Here is a 20,167-nt window from a genome sequence, read left to right as displayed (position 1 = left end):
GGTTGAAACTGGTACACCATATTGTGAGTGGGCACTGTGCCACTCTAACAGATGGACAAAATAGTAACCATGCCAAAGAAACAGAGTACTTGCCTTTTTTTAAAAAAAAAAAAACAAACCAAAAAAACTATAGAAATAAACTGTTCCTATACAAAACCAAAAAGCATTGCTCACACAGTCCCTTCTTCAGGAGGACTTTAATCTGAAAGTTGAGGGGATTCAATGAAATACCCATAGAAACTAGAAACAAGCCATGAGGGCTCCTCTAGGTAGGCTGCCAGACTCCAGTATAAGCATTCCTAGAGCATACAAAAAATTTTTTACAGTGTGGAACTGACTAATCCTTAATTTATGAGGAGCCTATTGATGATACACCTCAACTCTGTCTTCCTAATGCTAATTCTATTTTGAGAGACCTTATCTTGCAGTTTTCTAAATCCACAAGTCAAATGAAAACACATTTCTTCAAAGTTACGGATATGAAGAAAATACTCCATTTAGAGTGCCAAGATCAGTCTTACTTTTAAGTCAATATAACAATATCCCAAACGATCATTACCAATTCAAACATTGAGGCACTCTGCATCCCCTTCTTCAAAGCTAATTGAGCATCTTAAGGCTCAGCCAGGTGACAGCTTGGAACAGTTTAAGTAGTCACCATTTTCAGGTGAAACCCTGTAACCAGCTCTGCGAAAGCACCTGCTCTTTTGAAAGTCGAAGCAAAGTAAGTTATGTTGAGCTCCTGCAGAAATGTTTAACTGAAATACATCAAATGCTTGTATAATCCATTAACATACTTTGCCTAAGGGGATGGCATCTTCCAACTAAACTATTAGAAATACTCATGTAACCAAGTTCTAAGAATTGCCTGCTTGTGAATTGCTAAGCAAAGGAGGAAGAATTATCTAGTCTTAAAAGACCATATAAGAATACACTGTTAGAATTGACTTAAGCCTGAGATCTCCTGTGTGTCTCCAAATACACATTCTACCGCAGCTCAGCATTTTACTTAATAATGAAATTACAATACCAAATGCCATTCCTAAACATATCCAAGCAACTCAAACTCATTACAAATAGGCTACAGTAAGGGGATAGTCTATCCCTGAATTACACCATCTGGGACAAACAAAAGTTAGCACTAATTCTACAAAAAAAGGGTTTTGTTTCTGCTCTGCCCATCAAAATAATTTAAGTAGTCACCATCTTCAGTAATTCATTCTCTGAAAGCACTCCTCTGAAAGTCTAGTTTTTCCACAGATAACTACTGCCTTCCAGTGTGTTCAAATATAAATAGTAGAGCACACAGATGAAAAATCATGTTTAATAATAGTAAATACCTCTTGACCAATCGTGAAATAGCTAACAAACTCCCCGCAATAATAATATCTTTCATACAGGAGACTTAAACCATTTTCAATCTGTAGGAAAACCTCCATAATACAGAACTCCAATATTCACAACACTCATCACTACAGTCTACTTCACATGCTTTATTAAATTAGCAATGAACTAGTAGATGCTTAACAGACAACTACATAGAACAGAACAAAACAAACACACAAACAGAACAAAGTATTTTTTAGAAGTCATAGCACATGAGCAAGCAGTTGATCCCCTATTTAATATCCTGGCTAATATTATTCACATGAAGCAAATCATGAACTCCTCCTTTTACATCACTCAGAGATCACCAATGCAGATGGCAAATACATGCAACTGGATCACTGTCAAAGCTGAAGACAAAGGAAGGCAAAATGAATACTAGAGCAATTTTAAATTGCCTTATGAATTCCCAGAGAAGCTGCATTAAAATTCAAAGTTAATAACCCACAATTTCCTTCAGAACATACCTAAACAGTTGTCAGCTCTTGCTGCCTCCAAAGCCTATGCAGTGGATTTGTCCCCACAGCTGTGTTTTAAAACAGCAGGACAGAATGAGAACAACAGATTAGTTCCTTGCAAATATAAATGATATCCTATCAAAGATGGTAACATCAGAAACTGTATACTGGAGAAAATAACAGTGCCTTAGAAATTAAGCAAGACATAATTTAACACATAGTGTGTTAAATGCTTATACTTAAAAAAGAAAAAGAATAATGCCACAGATTTTGACTAAAAGAAACTGTCTACCCCAAATTCCACCAAAACAACACACTACATCAGGCAAACAAGCTGTAGTATATCTTGAGCTTCACAAAAAGCATTATTTGCCTTTGGAAGTTTCGCAGGCTGACACCAATACTTCTCTGACCTCCTGATTGTTTTCAGAATGATATATACTTTCTCCACAGATACCCAAATCCTCCTCAAGAGACGAGTCCTTACTCCAAACAAATAATAATAAAAAAATAAATCTCAGATTCATTCACCGAGATATCAGGTGAAAACAAGCACTGACCAGTCTCTCTTCCACGACTTTTGTCTCCTTTAGAGAAGAACGAGAATGACAGTTCAACAACTACATCTACGCTACTGAAACACAGAGAGACTTCTGCAACACAGCTGTACACAAGTCTCACATTGCCTTGCGCAGCAAGAATAGTCAGGCTCTTCATGGAAGACTTACATAATCTATTTGTCTGATAGTAGCGTTAGGATGCTGCTGGTGACAAAACAGTGCTTGTTACTGAGGACACAAACATATCAGTAGTATCAACTCAGGCTTTTCAATGTTAGTTTTACTCTGACACTTCCTCAAAGTTCATCAGTAAGAGCAAACCTGCAGTAATTATTATGGGTACAGTGGAGAATAGGATTGCCATTTGGAGGGACCATGACAAGCTAGAGAAATGGGCTGATAGAAGACTCATGAAAATCAAAGACAGAAATATGCAACAGTCCAGGCTGGGGCCTGCCTAGGCAGCAGCTCTGCAGAAAAGAATCTAGAGCTCCTGATTGGAAGGAATGTCCTATAAGGAGCAGCTAAGGACCTCACAGGCTTGTCTAGTCTGGAGACAGGAGGCTGAGGATTCACCTGAATGCTCTCTACAGCTGCCTGAGGAGGAAAAGTGGAGATGGAGAGAAGCTGATCTCTTCTCCCTGGTACCCAGTGACAGGATGTGTGGGAATGGTTCAAAGCTGCGTGAAGGGACGTTTAGACTGGACATGAAGAACCATTTCTGTACCAAAAGGGCGGTCAGACACTAGAACAGGCTTCCTAGAGAGGTGGTCGATGACCCAAGCCTGTCAGTGTTCAAGGGGCATTTGGGAAACGCCCTTAGTAACATGCTTTTAACTTCCAGTCAGCCCTGAAGTGGTCAGTCAGTTGGATGAGATGATTGTTACAGGTCCTTTCCAACTGACATAGACTATTCTATTTTATCTCACCCACCCTTCTATTTACAAATGAATGATTTTCACAGCAAGGCACATCCAGGATGAACAATGAATCCCACCAAGGCATTCCAAAATCAGTTTTTAGACCAGAACCATTCTGGCCTGAAACTCTGACTCTGAAATGTCTGGATTTTGGCACATGGCTCATCAGCCTGCATCAACTCATGTAAGATTCAGAGGAAAGAGATACTCTGAAGGTCGGGCTCCTCCCTTCAGGCTCTATGCAAGATCTGCTAAAGAACTTAGTTGTGCTGGAAATAACTTTTCATTCTTTTGTTTAGGACATGCCAGACAGTATCCGCAAGAACATTAAATTGTCACCAGGCTACCCAAAATGAGGTAACTGTTGGAAGAGCATTTAACTTTGATACAAATTCTTAAGTATAAAGAAAGTCTATGTTTTTTTAAAAAGTTGCCAAAGGAAAATCAGGCAGTGAATGTGACAGTAAATACTGAACATTGATCTGAAAGAGAAAAGACACAACTATGCTGGGAGACTGCAGTTTTCCTTGGCAAAACTAGATTTAAATATGCTTAAGTGACACAGCTCTGACCCTATTATGATGTAATGTCCAGTAAAAAACAGTAAGTGCTGCTTAATATCTTCTCTTCATGACATTTTCCTTCTTCTGTATCAATTATACGAATTTCAGCATAAGAATACTACTAAAATTACACAGACTTCTAAAAGGTATCCAAATGGCCTTCACAAGTTGTACAAGCACTCAGAATATTCCTAATGAGAGTACACATCACATTCTTAAATCATTCTTGAGATGTCCTCCATAACAAAATCCTATATGAAAGTCCTATATGAAACTCTCCAAGGTAGTCCTAAGAATTTGGCTCTTGAGTTAATGCAAAAATTATTACGCCTGCCATACAGGTCTACCTGTACCAGCAAACCAGAGAGCACATTGCCAGTATTTTGCTTTGTCTAATTTACTCCAGCATTAACAGAACAAATACTAAAGCACAACCATACCTAGTAAAATAGGTGAGAAAAGAACAAATGAGCAAACAAGATCCCAAGGCCAATTTTCATCAAGAAATTATCTCAGTTGAAAAAAACCGAAACCTACTCGAAAGGGAGAAAAATATCAAAAGTGAACAGGAATCACTATAAATATAATTTGAAGTGGTAATATTTAAGTTAAACTTGATATCAGAAATCATTAAAAAAGTTCCAAAACATCTAAATACAAGCAGCAGGAGCTACTCACAGCATCTTAAGAGCTCACTGTGGACTAACTTGACCCCCGCCTCAGCCTACACTAAGCTCTATGATGCCATGACTATGTTGTAAAGTTAGATCACCTAAAGCCAGCTCAGGTACCTCTGTAATACACTGCCAACTCCGGTTAAATGTTACAGGCCATGCCTATTGAACTGGTATTATACAAGCTTTTCACAACACAGCTCCCCACAGGAGCTTCACCAAATGATCTTCATAATTCCTGTGGCAGGGCGCATTCAGAGAGCAGACTGCATGTCCTGTACAGTTTTTCATAATCATGCATTCATGTATTATTGTGTGCTTATTTACCAGCGTGCCAAGATAATTTTTCCACAACTGTATCTGAACTGCCAACCTGCATTCGGATCAAATAATACAACAGATCTAAAAGCTCACTTGAAAGAATATCTACAATGGAACTGTTCATGTTAAATAGAGCTGTCTTACAAAATCTCTGAGTAACACTATACTCAGTATGTATATGCCAGCACTTGCATATTCCAGGAATTTAGAAGGCTTACTCATATGAATAATTCTGTACAATTCACTAAAAATACAATTAAGGTTCCTAAAGATCATTTCCATTTAAGCCATCCCAACATAATGGCATAAAGTGTACTAAAATATTTAAGAATTTACATTCATAGGTTTTATTTTTTTCAAAATGCTTATTAAAATATTTCTTTATGCTTCTAAACAATAAAACATTTAACAGATAAGCCTATTATAAACCAGACTTTTCTTAAAATAAATTCTTAGTGTTTAACGAGAATTAGGAACAGCAACCCTTCCAGCTCTTCTAACAATAAATACCTGCTAAAGCACGTTTGGTTGGTTGGTTGTTTTTAATATTTTATGAGGGTATAAACATTAATAAATTCAAACCACATCAAGCTGACACTTTTAGTTTTGCTATATTTCACTGAAATGTATAAAAGCAGAAAATATACACAATGTAAAATTTAAGGGGCAAACAGAATGCTTACTTTCTCTAAATGCTTTACAGTAGCCAAGGAATGACAACAAAAAGAAGAGGGCACACAGGAGGTCTGCTCTGCCAACAATCCCAGCAACCTTAAAAAAAAAAAAAAAAAAGAGAGAAAAGTTTCAGATTACCAGATTTTATTCTTAGAAAACCTGAGATAAAGGTATACACACATAACAAAGTGAAATGTATAAAAGAATACTGCTACATCACTTTACTTTTTTTTTTCCTTTTTTTACACTGGTTTACTGGATAAGTGATACACACTTTTGTAAGCCACATCCTGATTTTGATTGGGTATTGCTTAGTATCAACTAAGTGAATGGTTTGGCTTTAATTTATGAAAATTTGCTGTTTTAAGAAATAAAGAAGGACCTCACTGGAAAAAAATGCTCCATTTCCATCTGGGTTTTTTTGGATCATGTTGCCTTTCAGTAGAATTTTTAGCAAACATCCTGAACCCCAGTGAAATCAGCAGCTCTGCTGAAAGCAAATCAAGACTGTCCACTTTCAGAAGACAAGCCAGCCATCGAAGTGCAGTCTGAACATTCAGAATAGATAAATAGCTTCTAGCCTGCAGAATCAGGAAAAAAAAAAAAAATCTCCCCTCTGACAGCTTTTTGTGCTCTATTAACTGATTGCATTAAAGATACCTTCAAATACATCTTGTAACAGAAGCTGTACTAATGCAAAAGAAAATGAGAAGCACATTCTGGGACCTCCATACTCCTGATCTGTGCCAATCTATTTAAATCAAGGGCATTCTCAGGGCCATCACCAAGCTTTGGTTCAAGCCCTTAAACTGTATTCACAGTAACTTGCTGAGACACAGCATGACATATTTTTGGATCTTCATTCCTCAATTACAAGTGTCAGATACATGATGAACTTTTTGTGGAAATCGTAACATGGGGTTGGCAAGGGACAGTATAGGCCCTGATGCTGGGACCTCACTAGAACATACACCCTGAGCAAGGATCATGGAAAATACCCCTTACATTTTAGTCTGGCTCTACTTCCTGGAGTACTGGGTTCCATGTTTACAGGAGAAAATGCATACGGAGGCCTTCTGGAAGCAGAGCAGAAGACTTCCAGGTTTGTTTTTTTTTTAATGTCCTTTTTGAGGTGATGTTTCAGGGACAAAAGCACAAACTGTTTTTTGTATAGCACACCAGTTGTCCCATTTTCTGAGTGGAACAGAAAGAGGAAAGTAAAAAGTGTATCTTCACTTTGTTTAAAGCTGGTTGCTAACATGTCTTATGAGAAGGGCATTTTTTGTACAAGTATGAACTGACGGAACAACTATTACTGAGTAACATCAGAGAGAGAAGCACAGAGGCATGAGAGTAGGACCGAATACACTGAAGAGACTCTCCCCTACTTTACCCTCAGCTTCACTTGATAGCGTAAAAGGAGAAACTGTTGGACTCCCAAATGCAGTTCAGAGAAACTTATTAATTTATCCAAAGCCATGCATCTAACTTCCCTGCTTCTTTTTCTGTTTTATAAAGATATTAAGAGAATTAACTCAATGGCTGTGGACTGCTTTAAAAGGTGAAAATAATGACGTGTCATTCTGTTTCAGGAGCTACTCTCAGCTAATGAGATAAAAGTAAAGGTGAACTGACACAATTTTGAAAATAAATGCCAACTTGTTATAACAAAGAGATTAAGAGGGTAAAAAACACACATATGGCCTCAGATGACTCCAACAGGACAATGTTATCTCAAATGCAGGATCATGTCTGTAGTCCCGGTAACAAGGTAAACAAAAAAAACCCCCACAGTTTTAAATTAGCATCAGGAATATTCTTATGTCTGTGTTTCATTTAGTATTCCATCGCTCAAGTGTTACAAAGAATAACCATTTTATAGAAGAGAAGACTGCACCACAAGAGTGTTTACATGTAGGTAGAAAAATGACAGCTGTTTTTCTTACATAGGTACTGAAAGCTGTAAACTTTTCAAGATCTGTTTTATGCGTCTGTTTTGTGCTGTATATACCAAAATCCAAAGCAGCAAGCAGACAGATTCCTCACAATTTTATGTCAAAATATGTCATCTCATTTCAAAACCAAGATGTCATGATACTTAAAACTCACAGATTTAAAATCATGAAGAATGCTTTTTGAGGAGATGCTGCCTGATACACAGTCATGCTAGAACCATAGCAGTATGATGACTGCTTCAGTGCAGCAAGATTTATTATTCACCACATAAATGATCAGAGGCCTTTGTTTACTCCTGGATCTTAGAAGACATATGGTATATAAGCATCCTACCTTTTTACTCTTCTTCCAAGGTTTGCGCTAAGTATACACAAGTCTTCAAACCTCATATATGCAAGCAAACCACTTCACTTGTAATTTATTTGACATGACCAAGGTCTTACTAACATTTGCCTGCTGATTTAAATATATTTTTAGAGTTAAATGGAATGCAGATGATGATTATGGATAATAATAAAGGAGTCAATAGGAGTTTTATTACAAAGTTAAGACTCAAGTGAGATTTCTCTTTACATGTCAGAGCATCAAAAGCACTGAAGACTCATTTTACTGCACTTTGACATCTAGAACTGGTTTTGGAGAAAAGAAATACAAGGGGCCCTTCTGACACCAGCACAACATGCCCTCACAAAGAAGTTATTCTGCAGGCAAGCAAACACCAGAGAATGACTGACAGAATGTGTTAGCCACACTGCCAAAAAAGGTGCCAAATTACTAATACCCAACTTCGTACCATCTCTAGGTTTCCAATGCATGCAGAGTCCCCAGTCAGCTGAGAGGCATAGCTTTCCATAACCTCTTCCCCATCAATCATGTGCAAAGCAAATGAAAAAAAGCCAAAACCACAGCATATTGTGAATAAATGAAAAATCAGTTCCACACATATACAAGGTACACTGAGGATTCAGGGTTCGTTACTAGCACAGAGATCAAAGTTAAAGTTAGTACTTTTTCTAGTAGCTTAGTCCTTCCAAACTCTAAGAGGAATGACTCCTGCATTGCAATTTTTTTTCTTTTTTATTTATTCATTATTACAAGATCAAGCAATCAGGGACCACATCCAGCAAGCCCACTGGCATAAAGGCCATTAGATTTTCTTAGCTGTGAGTGCAAAAAGAGAGTTTTAAAAAAACCCTGTCTCCTCCCTGTTCACTAGAATTTCCACACAAGAACTTTGATCTTTGCCACACATGTGCCATGTTTCTATTCTGCATCTTTACAGCTTTAACTTTCAGCCATTGTTACTCTTTTGTCTGCATTATTAAAGGGCCCACTACTATGAAATCTGTATTCTTCACATACATAATTACAGACCGTGATAAAAAAAAATAAATCCTTTCATCTTCTCCTTCATATTAAAATATAAACCCATGGAGTTTGATCTCTCATGACATGGGATGATTTCCAGTCCTTTAATCATTTTCATGGCTCTTCCAAGACCTCTCAATTTTTCCTAGCGTTGTCCTTGCAGCATGGATTCAAAACTAGATGCAGTATTCTAATACACTCATATACAGAATTCATATACTACCCCTACTCCAATTTTGTATCTCCTTGTTTTTTTATCAAAGCAAATACAAATGAAAAGTAATTAGGGAAATTCAGTAACTAGGGAAACTCTGTAGTTTAGGGCTATCCTTCTTTAGTTACTGTACTTAAATGATTTATCTTCCTCAATAAGGTCCAGCCCTGTAGAATTTCAATCTTTTGAACATACTAACCATAACATTTGATGGTTCTCATAAGACGTGCGCCAAGAGAAGTACTGAGAATATATAAAAGCAATGTGTAGAGTATAAGACTGTCAGAATTAGTCAAGATCATCAAGAATTTCTAAGATATAAATCTTTGGAGCTCATTATTCACTACTTACACATTCGGTGTGCACTGGATGTACAGCAAACAGCAAAGCAGCTAGAAGAGATGTCTTTGGAGCCAGGTTTAGCCTTCTTCCTTTATTACTGAATTGCAGTCCACCCAATAATATCGAGAATACATCAACCATCAACACTGAGATAGTACAATGCAGTATTATATTGATGACATGAAAACCAACTGGGTAGAAGCCTCCAGCAAAAAGGTAATTAATTCTATACAGAAACAAGAACATTAAGGCTAGGAATTACATCAGTGGGTAGAGATATGCAAACAGAAAACTTAAAACAATCCCATAGCAAGATCGTATTAAGTAGCACAACTCCCCTTTCCCCCACCAAAAGAAAAAAGCTGAAAAAAACCCACCAAATCCCAGCATGCATGTTATTACCACCGAGCCAATACAGTTGGCTAGAAACTATGTCCTGAACTTTACTCAAAGGTATTCATATGGGATAGCATATTCAGCATAGTATCTATCCTCTCCAAAGACATATGTTAGTGCTATTATGTTAATCATACCTACGGTTACTTAGAAATTACTTTTGGTCAGCAACATAACTTCAATGCTGCAATGCAGGAATGTCCTTGTGGAAAAAAAACAAATCTACTGGGGGGGATACCCTTGCGCTTAAGAGCAACTATGTCCAAAACTAACTGGATGAAATTATTTTAATTAAATCCACACAAAGAAGAAATTAGTATGCAACTCAGACTATGATTTCCACTGACATTCTGGCTGAAAAATGTCCTAGCATTTGGACTGGCAATGTGGAAACCATCTGGGTACAATCAGTATACATCCAGAAAGTAGTCAGCTAGCACATCTTAGTAACTGATCTGTGCGATTGGTTACAGAGAGATTTAATATGAGTATTAGAAACAGAAGGAAGTGTAAGTGAAAATTCAGTCACAAAACCCTGTTCAAGATTAGAACTCTGATAAAATGGAGAGGGAGAAGAAATGGGAGAAACATCTTGTTATTTTCCACACACTTTTATCTGTAGGTGAGATATACAGAAACTTAGTGTGAATAGGGAATTTTATATAGTTCATTTGGTCAGTCTGCATCTGGCTTATGTGAAATCTATTAAAAAACTCTAACCTATTATAAATGTGATGCACATAAATTGGAGCTTAGGGAAAATTAAGAAAACCAATTTCTTACTTACTAGCATTTTACGGACCATCTTCACATGCTCATATATATTTTCAGATATAGTAATAACTGTATCCCAGTTCACTCTTTAAACTAACCAAGATGTTACTAGAGATGCAATATACCAGAGAGACCTTGAAACTAAAGGAAAGCATGTGCTGTTTAATGCGCTGGAAACTTTAATGGGTTTAAGACTCTGACACTTTCTATTCATTTGCATATTTTCCTTCATGACAATGTGAATAAAGCCCAACAGAGAGTGAAACCCACAGTGCCAAGTTCTTAAAATGCTTGATACTGCATTCAAGAGTCAAAGTTTTTGCTTGAATATGAGGACTAAGAGTGGGAGTGCTTCGGCAGTCACTTAGTCCCTGCCTAGACTGGACATATCTGCAGAACCAGTGCTAGGTCCCCATCCACAACATTGAGTTGCATGGGGAAAATAAAGAACCTTAAGATGAGTCCTCAAAGATTTTCTGCATTACTGTGCCCAGTTTCTACATGGTTTACTGCTTGCTCAAATTCCTGTGCAAAAAAACATGAGCTAAGCATCTATACAACTAATCCTCATAAACGTAGTTATTTGAGAAAACCAGCAAGTTATATATACAGGCAGACATCTTCCCAACTAGGATTCTCAGGCACAAACATGAACTATCAGGGAGGGAAGAGGTGGGAAGACTGTTCAGTGACCAAGTGGCAAAAGGGCACAGTAGATTGATGCTATTTACAAGAAAACCCCATTTAACAGGTCACCAGAAGGCAGAAAACAGAAACTACAATAGAAGTATAAGTGGCAGCATCGCTAAGTGAAGGGAATATACACCTCTTAGGCCTCTGATGATGTGACCTACATATTGACCCATACTGCCCCTAGTACCAGGGTATATAAGAGCATAAGATGCAACCTCTAAAAGCTACAGTAAAATACAGAATGTCAAAATAATGTATACTTTGGGAAAAAAAAATTGAAAATTAAAACTCAAACGGAGATTAACAAACAGGAAAACCATATCGCGGAAAGGTATGCAATAACCCTCCAGATACTTTGTCGTTCCCCTTTTCTGCTTCCTCCTGCCTATTATCAATTGAGTGAGTGTATGTAAAAAAAAATTCAGACAGTGAGAAAAAAGACAAATCTCACCTGAAAGTTATGACAGTTAGCGGTCGATATGACTTATGACTGGTATTGCTGCTGAGCTTGCTACCCCAAAAGTCATGATGCCACAGGTCACCAAGTGGGGTTTCTGCCCTGAGGTCCTAAAAGGAAACATCATAAATTACCATATTCTTAACATTTCTGTTTTACTCAAAGCAGCTAAAACACAAAAAAGTTCTAACTAATACAAGCTCATGCTAACATGGACATAGGAGGTGCTTTCTTGGCTCACTACTGATAGGTCACATCTTGGATGCCTGTCATCATAAAGACCAAGATGCTTGGATTCTGTAAGTAGGCATAACTACATGAAATTTCGTACAGCTATATGTGTTCATATCAACTGATAACCTGGTTAACAGCTGAGATACAAGACACACACAAAAAAACCTTCCACGTTATAGTTTTGTAAAAAGCCTTTGATGTTAGGCCTAGGTTATCTTGTGAAGGAGGCCAACTACAAACCGCTGCAAATACCCATGTTTCTACCAGCGTCAGTAGCACAAGTACTAGTGAAAGGAAGGAGACCAAAGACAGAAAACAACAATTAGCTCTTTTTGAAGCCTTACCTGGCATAGGACCCTATTCAAGTATTCCCCCCCCCCCCCCCCATCTCTTAAATTCTTAGCACATGAAACCAAGAATCAGAGTATCTACTGTTTTAAAATATTAACAGCAGAAGACAGAAAAGTAATGAATTATTTTAAGTTGGGGTGGGGTAGGGGGCTATTAAAAAAAACACACTGCAAAGGAAATCTCTACTCTTTCCTTTTATCTTAAAGCCATGATGATAATGAAAATATCCAAATAACCTAGACTACTGAATGGAAAATATACACCTTGGAGAGGAAAAAAGAAGGACCTTGGCAACATCTGCTTCTGTTTTCCGAGAGGACAAGCTAAGAAGCTCCAACTAGTCATCTTCTACTTGCCCCTCTTATCCTCCTTCGTTGTGGCAATTAAATACAATTTATGCTATAGCAAAAATGTGCAGGTTAAATACTCTCAAGACAGAACCTAAGAACAAAATTGTACTAGGAAATTAACAGCTTTCATATGAGTGTTGGTATTACACCTTCAATCAATCATGAATTACTCCACACCCCACCCACCTTCTCCTCTGAAATTCTTCAGGAAACCAACAAACCAAAGCAGATTCTCTTCATCAGGGACTGTAGTAATAGGACAGGGGGTAATGTGTTAAAACTTACACAGGGGAGATTTAGGTTAGCTATAAGGAAGAAGTCCTTTACTATGAGGGTGGTAAGGCACTGGAACAGGCCGCCCACAGAAGTGGTGAATGGTCCACCCCTGGCCATGCTCAAGGCCAGGCTGGAGAGAGCCTTGGGCGACATGGTCTAGGGTGAGGCATCCCTGCCCATGGCAGGGGTCTTGTAACTAGATGATCTTAAGGTCCTTTCCAACCCAAACCATTCTATGAACAAGCCAATACAAACACAAGCAGACAAACCAGGCTGGTAAACCCATGAAAGATTTTACAAGGCCTGGTGTGCAATGGCTTATTCCTCCTACGTCTCCATCTACTTACAAGATTCCCACATTACAATACTCCTGGATCACTAACTCCAGTTCTTCTCAAATGCTGCTACCATTTCACTTGCTTCTACAGTATTCTGAGCACCTCCTGCAGTCTCCAGTATCTTCCATCTCATCCTTAGGTAGCATTATTGGCCTGCTAACAAGGCAAGAGAGAACACATACAACTGCTAGTATAGCCAAATGTCTGGGCCATGATGACTGGCTGCTGCTAAACTGAACTTAAAATAACTCCTTTTTTCCTGCTTCTCTCAACACATTCTGACTTTCATCCATACAAAAATAAAAAAATCCCATGAAGAGATTTATTTCTATCACTTACAGAATCATAGAATCATCTAGGTTGGAAACACCTTTAAGATCATCAGTTTCAACCATTACCCCAGGACTGCCAACTTGATCAAATCTGGACAGTATTGGACAACTGTATTAAAAAAATAGGAGGGAGAAGTAGGTTAAAAATCCTACCACACTGTCAAATGAAGTGAAACATTCACTAATAGGCTACTAATCAATACACAGAAAAGAGAGCAGAGCTAACATCATAGTCATATCCTGCAGCTGTTAATTAAGGCATTCTCAGGGAAAACCTTAAGAAAGACTCACAGGGGATCCTATTTGAGCTTAAGAATTATCAAGGTGCAAAATTCCTTCACTGTCTCATAGATGTTTCTACTACCAAGCAATAGCTACAGATTTCTTTCTTCTCCTAGGAGCAATTTTGGCCTTAGGCACCCAAATTCCTGTCCCACTCCTTACTGGTATGCATACACCCCAAAGGTCATAATTTGACTCTCAGAGCTGGAGTGCACTCAACCAGGAGTCCAATAAATCAATACAGCCTGCTTTTCAAGGGCAAGTTGGGACAAGGTTGTACTCCAGCATATACTGAAGTCTTTGTGTTCTGCAGGGCCTGACTGCCAGTGATCACTGTGGCTTCAGATTTCAGGTTTTTCCAACCAACAACACAGCTCCTTATGTACATTTGCCAAAGAAAGGGACTATGAAAAAGATTTTTTTTTTGTATTAAAATTTTAGAAGTATGTCTTTTATGTCACAGATGGTCTTCAATAACGAGATGTGAAATACACTGGCGATGTGAAAGGCTAGATTTCCCTTTCCGCTAGAATCAGCCTTCTTTTGTTTTCCATAGGAAGCATGCAGGAAAAGCTGAATACACAGAATTCTTAGTGATTAGATTACACTTCCATATGACCTAAAAAATCTTCAGTCATGTATCTTGCTGTTGAATCCAACTTCTGTGATAAAAAGTTTATTGTGTTAGTTTTCCCACTTAGTAGACTTACCCTAAAACAGGAATGGCTTGCTCTAAGAGACACAGCGATTTATAAATTACATATGATTTTCTCTTTAAGAACTGAATGTAGGCAGCAAAGAATCTCTAAATATTTGATTATCAGCAGCTTACAGACAGCAAAGTTCAATACTTGAAGAAAGGTCAGGTTTTCTATATAAAGGCTTATAATGCGTCTGAAACTCTTCCTAATCCAACTATTTGCCTTGCCAAGCTAGCAAATAAATAAAGACAAAAGTCACTATTGTGTACCAGTGAAAATGCTGCTTAAAATGTCAAGAAAGCATCTGGAAAACAGGCTTGGACCCCAATATAAATCTAGTAACAGAATGTTCCACAATACAGTAGGCATGAGGTCAGCTAACTGTATTTTTCACTAAAAAAAATAAAATAAAAAATAAAAAAATTGAAGATTGGTGAGCTGGTGGGAGCTAGTAAATTAACAAAAAAGGTCACTGTGTGGTACCCAAGAAAATACTGGTATAGTAATGGTCAGTGGATCTACAAAATTACTTCACCTGCTGTCTCTCCTATTGGATAGGAATAAAATAGGCTATACTTTGAATAAACTGTGCCTTTGCTAAATGCTTTCCCTCACCATTAAGCTGGTAAACTCACTGTCTCTGCATTTTTCTTGTGGGTTTTGCATTTTCATATATTCATACGACCCCTGTGTTAAAATGATACTGTCACAAAAATCTCATTTAATTTCTAGGGAATAATAGAGGATTTTGCTGTGAAAAATAGAATAAGCCTCCCAGTTTTTCAGACTAGGTATGAGTTAATCTATTTAAGCAGTTGGCTGAATTTCTCAACATTGCCAACAGCTATAATCCTGGTGCAGGTTGTTTTGTTGCATAGATAAACTGAAACATTTTGAAAGTAAAGTTTGAAATTGCACTTGAAGAAAACCTGCCTTTTTTCAACATCAATGTTTTGTACATTCTTTCAGGAAATTAAAATACTATAATCATGGCCAAAATAAAACTTTGCAAAACAAACCACTGCCAAGAGCTGTGTAATTTAAACTATAATGCTTCTTAAAAAGAATAAAAATAGTGTCTATGGCATTCTCTTAGAATGCCTTGAGATTTATTTCTAATTTGGCAGATGTATTTTCCCTCATACACTTATAATTCAAGGTATGATGACTTAAACAAGCATAATACAAAGTTGTCTAAGGAAACAGTGATTCTGTGAGATTCTAAAAGGCACACTGAAGTAAGTTGCCTCTAAATCTTGTGCAAGGAAAAAAATTGTGAATTGTAGTCTTCTAATGATATGAGTTTCCAGATTATCCTCCTTGTAAACCCATGGCTTCAGGAAAACAGAACCAACAGATGAGGGTGATTCTTTTTACCCTGTGCTTCTCTTGCCAAGCATTTAACATTCCAGAACAGCATAAGAGCTGCAACGCCAAGACCCACTCATGAGCACTAACTGCTACATGTGATTCTAAGAAGTGTCTCAGCAATTGAAGACACTCAACTCCTCACAACCAAAAAAACCTCAGCTAAAGGCCTGTTCGAAATGAACGTTAATTTCAGGGATTGTTCATTGTATGTATGATCAGTTTTAAGACAGACCACAAGAATATTCTGCCTCTATTTCAAAAAAAATACTGGTGTCACAGGAACTTTTAAGGGGGGAAGGAGCAAAAGAAATAGATGTTTTTCTTGCTCCTATAACTTTTTAATGGTAGAAACCACAGCTGGAGAACCTCATCACCCTACAATCACTTAATGATGCATTATGTACCCTGTAACCAGAGTACGTTTATTCATTGGGCTAATTCATCTGAGAAGATAATGAAAAAATCTCCTATTAACATCAACAGGTGTTAGAAAAGTCCACTCCATACACCCATTCACATGGTGGAAATGAGCCTAAAATTAGGTCTATAGGTAGGCTTGATGTACAGGTGTTCTGCGAATAAGTGTTACTAAATATCACATCCAGATCTGCCACAACCCTAGCTAATGTTTTCTTAGATAACAAGCAGACAAATTCCTTCCCTTTCAGAAGGTAACACTTGTTAAGCAGAGCATCTCACTTGCAAAAGAATGAAAGGGGGCACATTTAGAGGAGGGAGGGGAGGAAGCTGTTTAATTTGTTCACTCTTTTGTTATGTACTAGAACCCAAGTCATGTTATTCAAATAGCTTTAGGAATAACATTTTGTTAAGCATACTTATGCTTCTAGCTTTTTGTTAGAGCACTGCTGCATACCTTGTTTGGTAACCTTAAATAAGGCTTACTTAAAAAAACTCAGACATAATAAAACAAAACACAAAAATGAAGTTAAAAAAAAATGGAATATCAGAAGGAAGTTCTTTACTAGGATCTACTGAGATCAACTGTTGTCATTACATCTTCTCCTAGGACCATTTATGTCAAAAGGCATGGGGCGGGGGGGGAAGAGAGACAAACCTTATTATTGATGATGGCTTCAGAGTCATCAAAGACAAAATCTCCATCATAGCTGTTAGCAAAACAGAGGAAGGAGATTAATGCCACAACCATTTTAGCCCAGTATGACGGAAGGATGAACCATGATACACCATGGTCCAGATTAGGTTCTGTTTGTGCCATTCTGTGAAATGCTTGTTCCAAGTTGGGAGCTTCAGCATTATGTTGGTTGCAAATCTGAAAGAAATACATACAAATGCAGTTATAGTTGCATTTCATTAAAAAAATAAAAAAATGGAGAGTGGAGCTGGGAGACTGAAGTTTCATACAACCTTTTTTCATCTCAGTGCATTTCATAATTACTGGAACATATTTAAGCATAATTTTGTACTTCGAATGTGGAAGAAAGGCACAGTTTCTCATGGTTGAGGCACAGAGATAAAGTCAAGATGTTCTTAGATTCTAAGCTAAAGCTTCGGCCCAGGTAAATTCTAAGACCCTGAGCAAATCACTGCATTTCTGTTTCTTACTATTCTTTTCTAGTATAACAAACAGACATCATGAGCACTGTGGAGCATTATAAAGATCTTAAGAGAACGATAAGCACTATAATTTCCTTCTGAATGTGCAAAAACAAACATCATCAATTGCAAAAAGAGCTCAACTCTCTTCTGTTAATCAAATTAAAGGACTTAGTCTTGCATATAGCCCATACAGGGAATTCATACAAACATCACAGGTAGACATATACAGATAGCAGTTAATGGACTAGGCCCTAAATCCCAACAATGCAAACAATAAGACAACAAGACACATACATTAAGACCAAAGCAGTGTTCACTAGATCACTCTGCATGCTACAAGTACAGTATAGGCTAAATTCCACTGCTGTTTTTATGGGCTTATGAGGTTGTTAAGGTAGACGACAAAGGCCAGTGCAACCAAACAGCACATCAGTGTGGCGGTACTAAGGCTGGAGGTTTACCCATGAGCCACCTTTACTTGGAAGGGTTCCTTTCAATGCTCCAAAGCCAGTCCTCTGCCTGGACAGCTATTCTGCCTCTGCTTCTCATTATTGTACAAGTATTGTGAGTGGTCTTATTAACAAGTACTGCTATAAATGCCAAGGGGGAGAGGTTATAAATCGAAAACTGCAGTAAAAGGAGGGCAGAATATAAACTGCTTACTTATAAGCCCCAAGAATGACAGGGACATACAGTAGCCCTGCTTCGTACTTTCTTCTTATTTACTGGCTTTTAAAAATCAACCACTGCACCCTGAAAACACAGCATTTAATGTCTTCATACAATCTAGGAAAAAGCTCCAGCCGTTTGGCTTCTTGAACAGACCTGAACATTAGAGCTGATAAAGCAATTGCTTTGTAGCTTTCTCTTTGCAACGCTGAATTCCAGTCTCCACATAGTCCCCGTCTCTGTACACATACATGCACAGGGAGGACAGGCAGTACTCCCCAACACACCAGTGCCCCTTCTCGCTTTGGCGACTATACAGCAGCGCTCCCCCATTAAGATAGTCAGTAACATGGAGCTGAGCAACCTGAGAGTGAATGGAGCCCCTCAGCCGAGTGAAGCAGACCAGCCGCTTCAAGAGTGAAAGCCGGCCTCAAAGTAACTCGCCCTTGTGCTCTTAGTTTGAAGAAAACAAAGAATAAAAGACTGCTAAGCAGAGGGAAGGGTATTGTATCGCTCGTAATCGCACAGACACACCACCGATGCCCACTACCCAAATAGAATGGTTAATCTACCCCAAAGTAATTCTGCCCTGAAAGTTTCTCCCATTACGCTTGCTCTGTTTAGCTGATGTCCATCTGCTGCCAGTCCTCTCCCCGCAGTCCAGACGAGGAGGCCGGTCCCTGAGGGCTCCCTTAGCACAGCAACGCGTTAACCGCCTAGGCGCTCTAATCCCCCCCGAGGTACTGCGACCCCCCGCCGCCACACACCCCCTCCCCCTCCGAGCGGCGGCACCAAGGGCTCTCCCGCTGCCAACCGGCTCACACGCTACTGCTCCGCCGCCCCTCCAGGGAAAGGCGACCCCGAGTCGGCCTTACAGAGCGCATCCCGAAGCAGAACTCCTGGGGCGGGAGGCGGGGAAGGAATGAGGGGCGGGAAGCACGGCTCCAATACCGCGCGTCCCGACGGAGAGGCTCCCAGCCCAGGTCACAGCGGCCGAGGTGCGCGGAGTCCCGCAAAACTGAGGCCGTCCCAGGAATGCAGCCAGCCCGGGAGGGCTGCAGGGCGGACAAGCCCTGCCGGGAGTTCGGCGCCGGCCCTGCCCCACTCGCCGCTCGCCTTTTGTCCTGGCGGCGGCCCCGCATGTGGTGTACCGTGTGCCGTCCCGCTTCGGCTCTCAGTAGTTCCCCCCTCCCGCGCCTCCTGGGCCAGTTCCACCAACGCTCCAGCCAGCAAACGGGTCAGGGGCAGGGGCAAGGGCAACCCCCCCGGGCAGGGCAGGGCAGGGCAGGACACAGCAAGACCGAACCATGTGCCCCGCACGGTGTTACCTGCAAGAAGAAGGAGCCCGCGTCGCATCTGCCACCCGGGTGCAAAACTATCCCGCCCGGCGAGCCGGCCCCCGCCGAGCGGCCGCGGGGGAGGGGCCGCGACGGCTTCGCCTCCGGGAAACATCCTCTGAGCCCCATTGGCTGCCTCGCCACCCCACCCCTCCTTCTCCCCGCCCCCCGGTGGTAGCTCCGCGCTCCCATTGGCGGAGGCGGCGGTGACGCGGAACAGGCCGGGCTGAGGAAGCGGAGTGAAGCGATCATTTGAGGTGGTCGCGGGGCCGGTGCTAGTCGTTCACCCCGCTGGGCGCCCAGCTCCGGAGGTCTCCGTCTTGCATAAAGGCAGGGGACGGGCGGTCTTCTTGAGGGGCGGCCTGCGGGTGCTGTCCGCCGCCTGTGCTGCCTTCCCAGCCGGCCGGCGCTGCCTCTGCACTTGCGTGGTGGTCGTTGTCCCGCTCACCTGGTCGGCCGCGTGGCCTTTGGCAGCGGGTGAGCCGGGGTGTGAGGGTCTTTGTGAGGCGCTTTGCGGGGCTCTCTGTGGGATGCCGCCTGGCCTCGGGGAGCCTGGCATGTGTGGGAAGGGCGTGTTTCCGAGCCCCTCGC

General features: G+C 40.1%; 1 protein-coding gene across 3 annotated transcripts in view; it reads right to left on the bottom strand.

The window, feature by feature from the left end:
- TMTC4 (transmembrane O-mannosyltransferase targeting cadherins 4) overlaps positions 1–19,691 on the bottom strand; it is a 53,428-nt gene extending 33,737 nt beyond the window's left edge. For 2 of the 3 annotated variants that reach the window (XM_061472827.1, XM_061472828.1), the window contains exons 1-5: positions 19,568–19,691; positions 17,068–17,283; positions 11,752–11,867; positions 9,447–9,663; positions 5,566–5,653 (exon numbers count right to left, since the gene is read on the bottom strand). In XM_061472827.1, the coding sequence (XP_061328811.1) occupies positions 5,566–5,653; positions 9,447–9,663; positions 11,752–11,867; positions 17,068–17,229 (583 nt within the window). In that variant the 5' untranslated portion in view covers positions 17,230–17,283; positions 19,568–19,691. Of the gene's footprint in view, positions 1–5,565; positions 5,654–9,446; positions 9,664–11,751; positions 11,868–17,067; positions 17,321–19,567 lie in introns of those variants that run through there. The other variant, XM_061472829.1, reaches the window with a different exon arrangement.
- Positions 19,692–20,167: the final 476 nt, after the last annotated feature.

The sequence above is a fragment of the Pezoporus flaviventris genome, unplaced genomic scaffold, assembly GCF_033815535.1.
Source record: "Pezoporus flaviventris isolate CSIRO_AGI_PZ_B2104156 unplaced genomic scaffold, CSIRO_AGI_Pfla_v1 ptg000072l, whole genome shotgun sequence".
NCBI lineage: Eukaryota > Metazoa > Chordata > Aves > Psittaciformes > Psittacidae > Pezoporus > Pezoporus flaviventris.
This window is presented reverse-complemented; position numbering and strand designations above follow the sequence as displayed.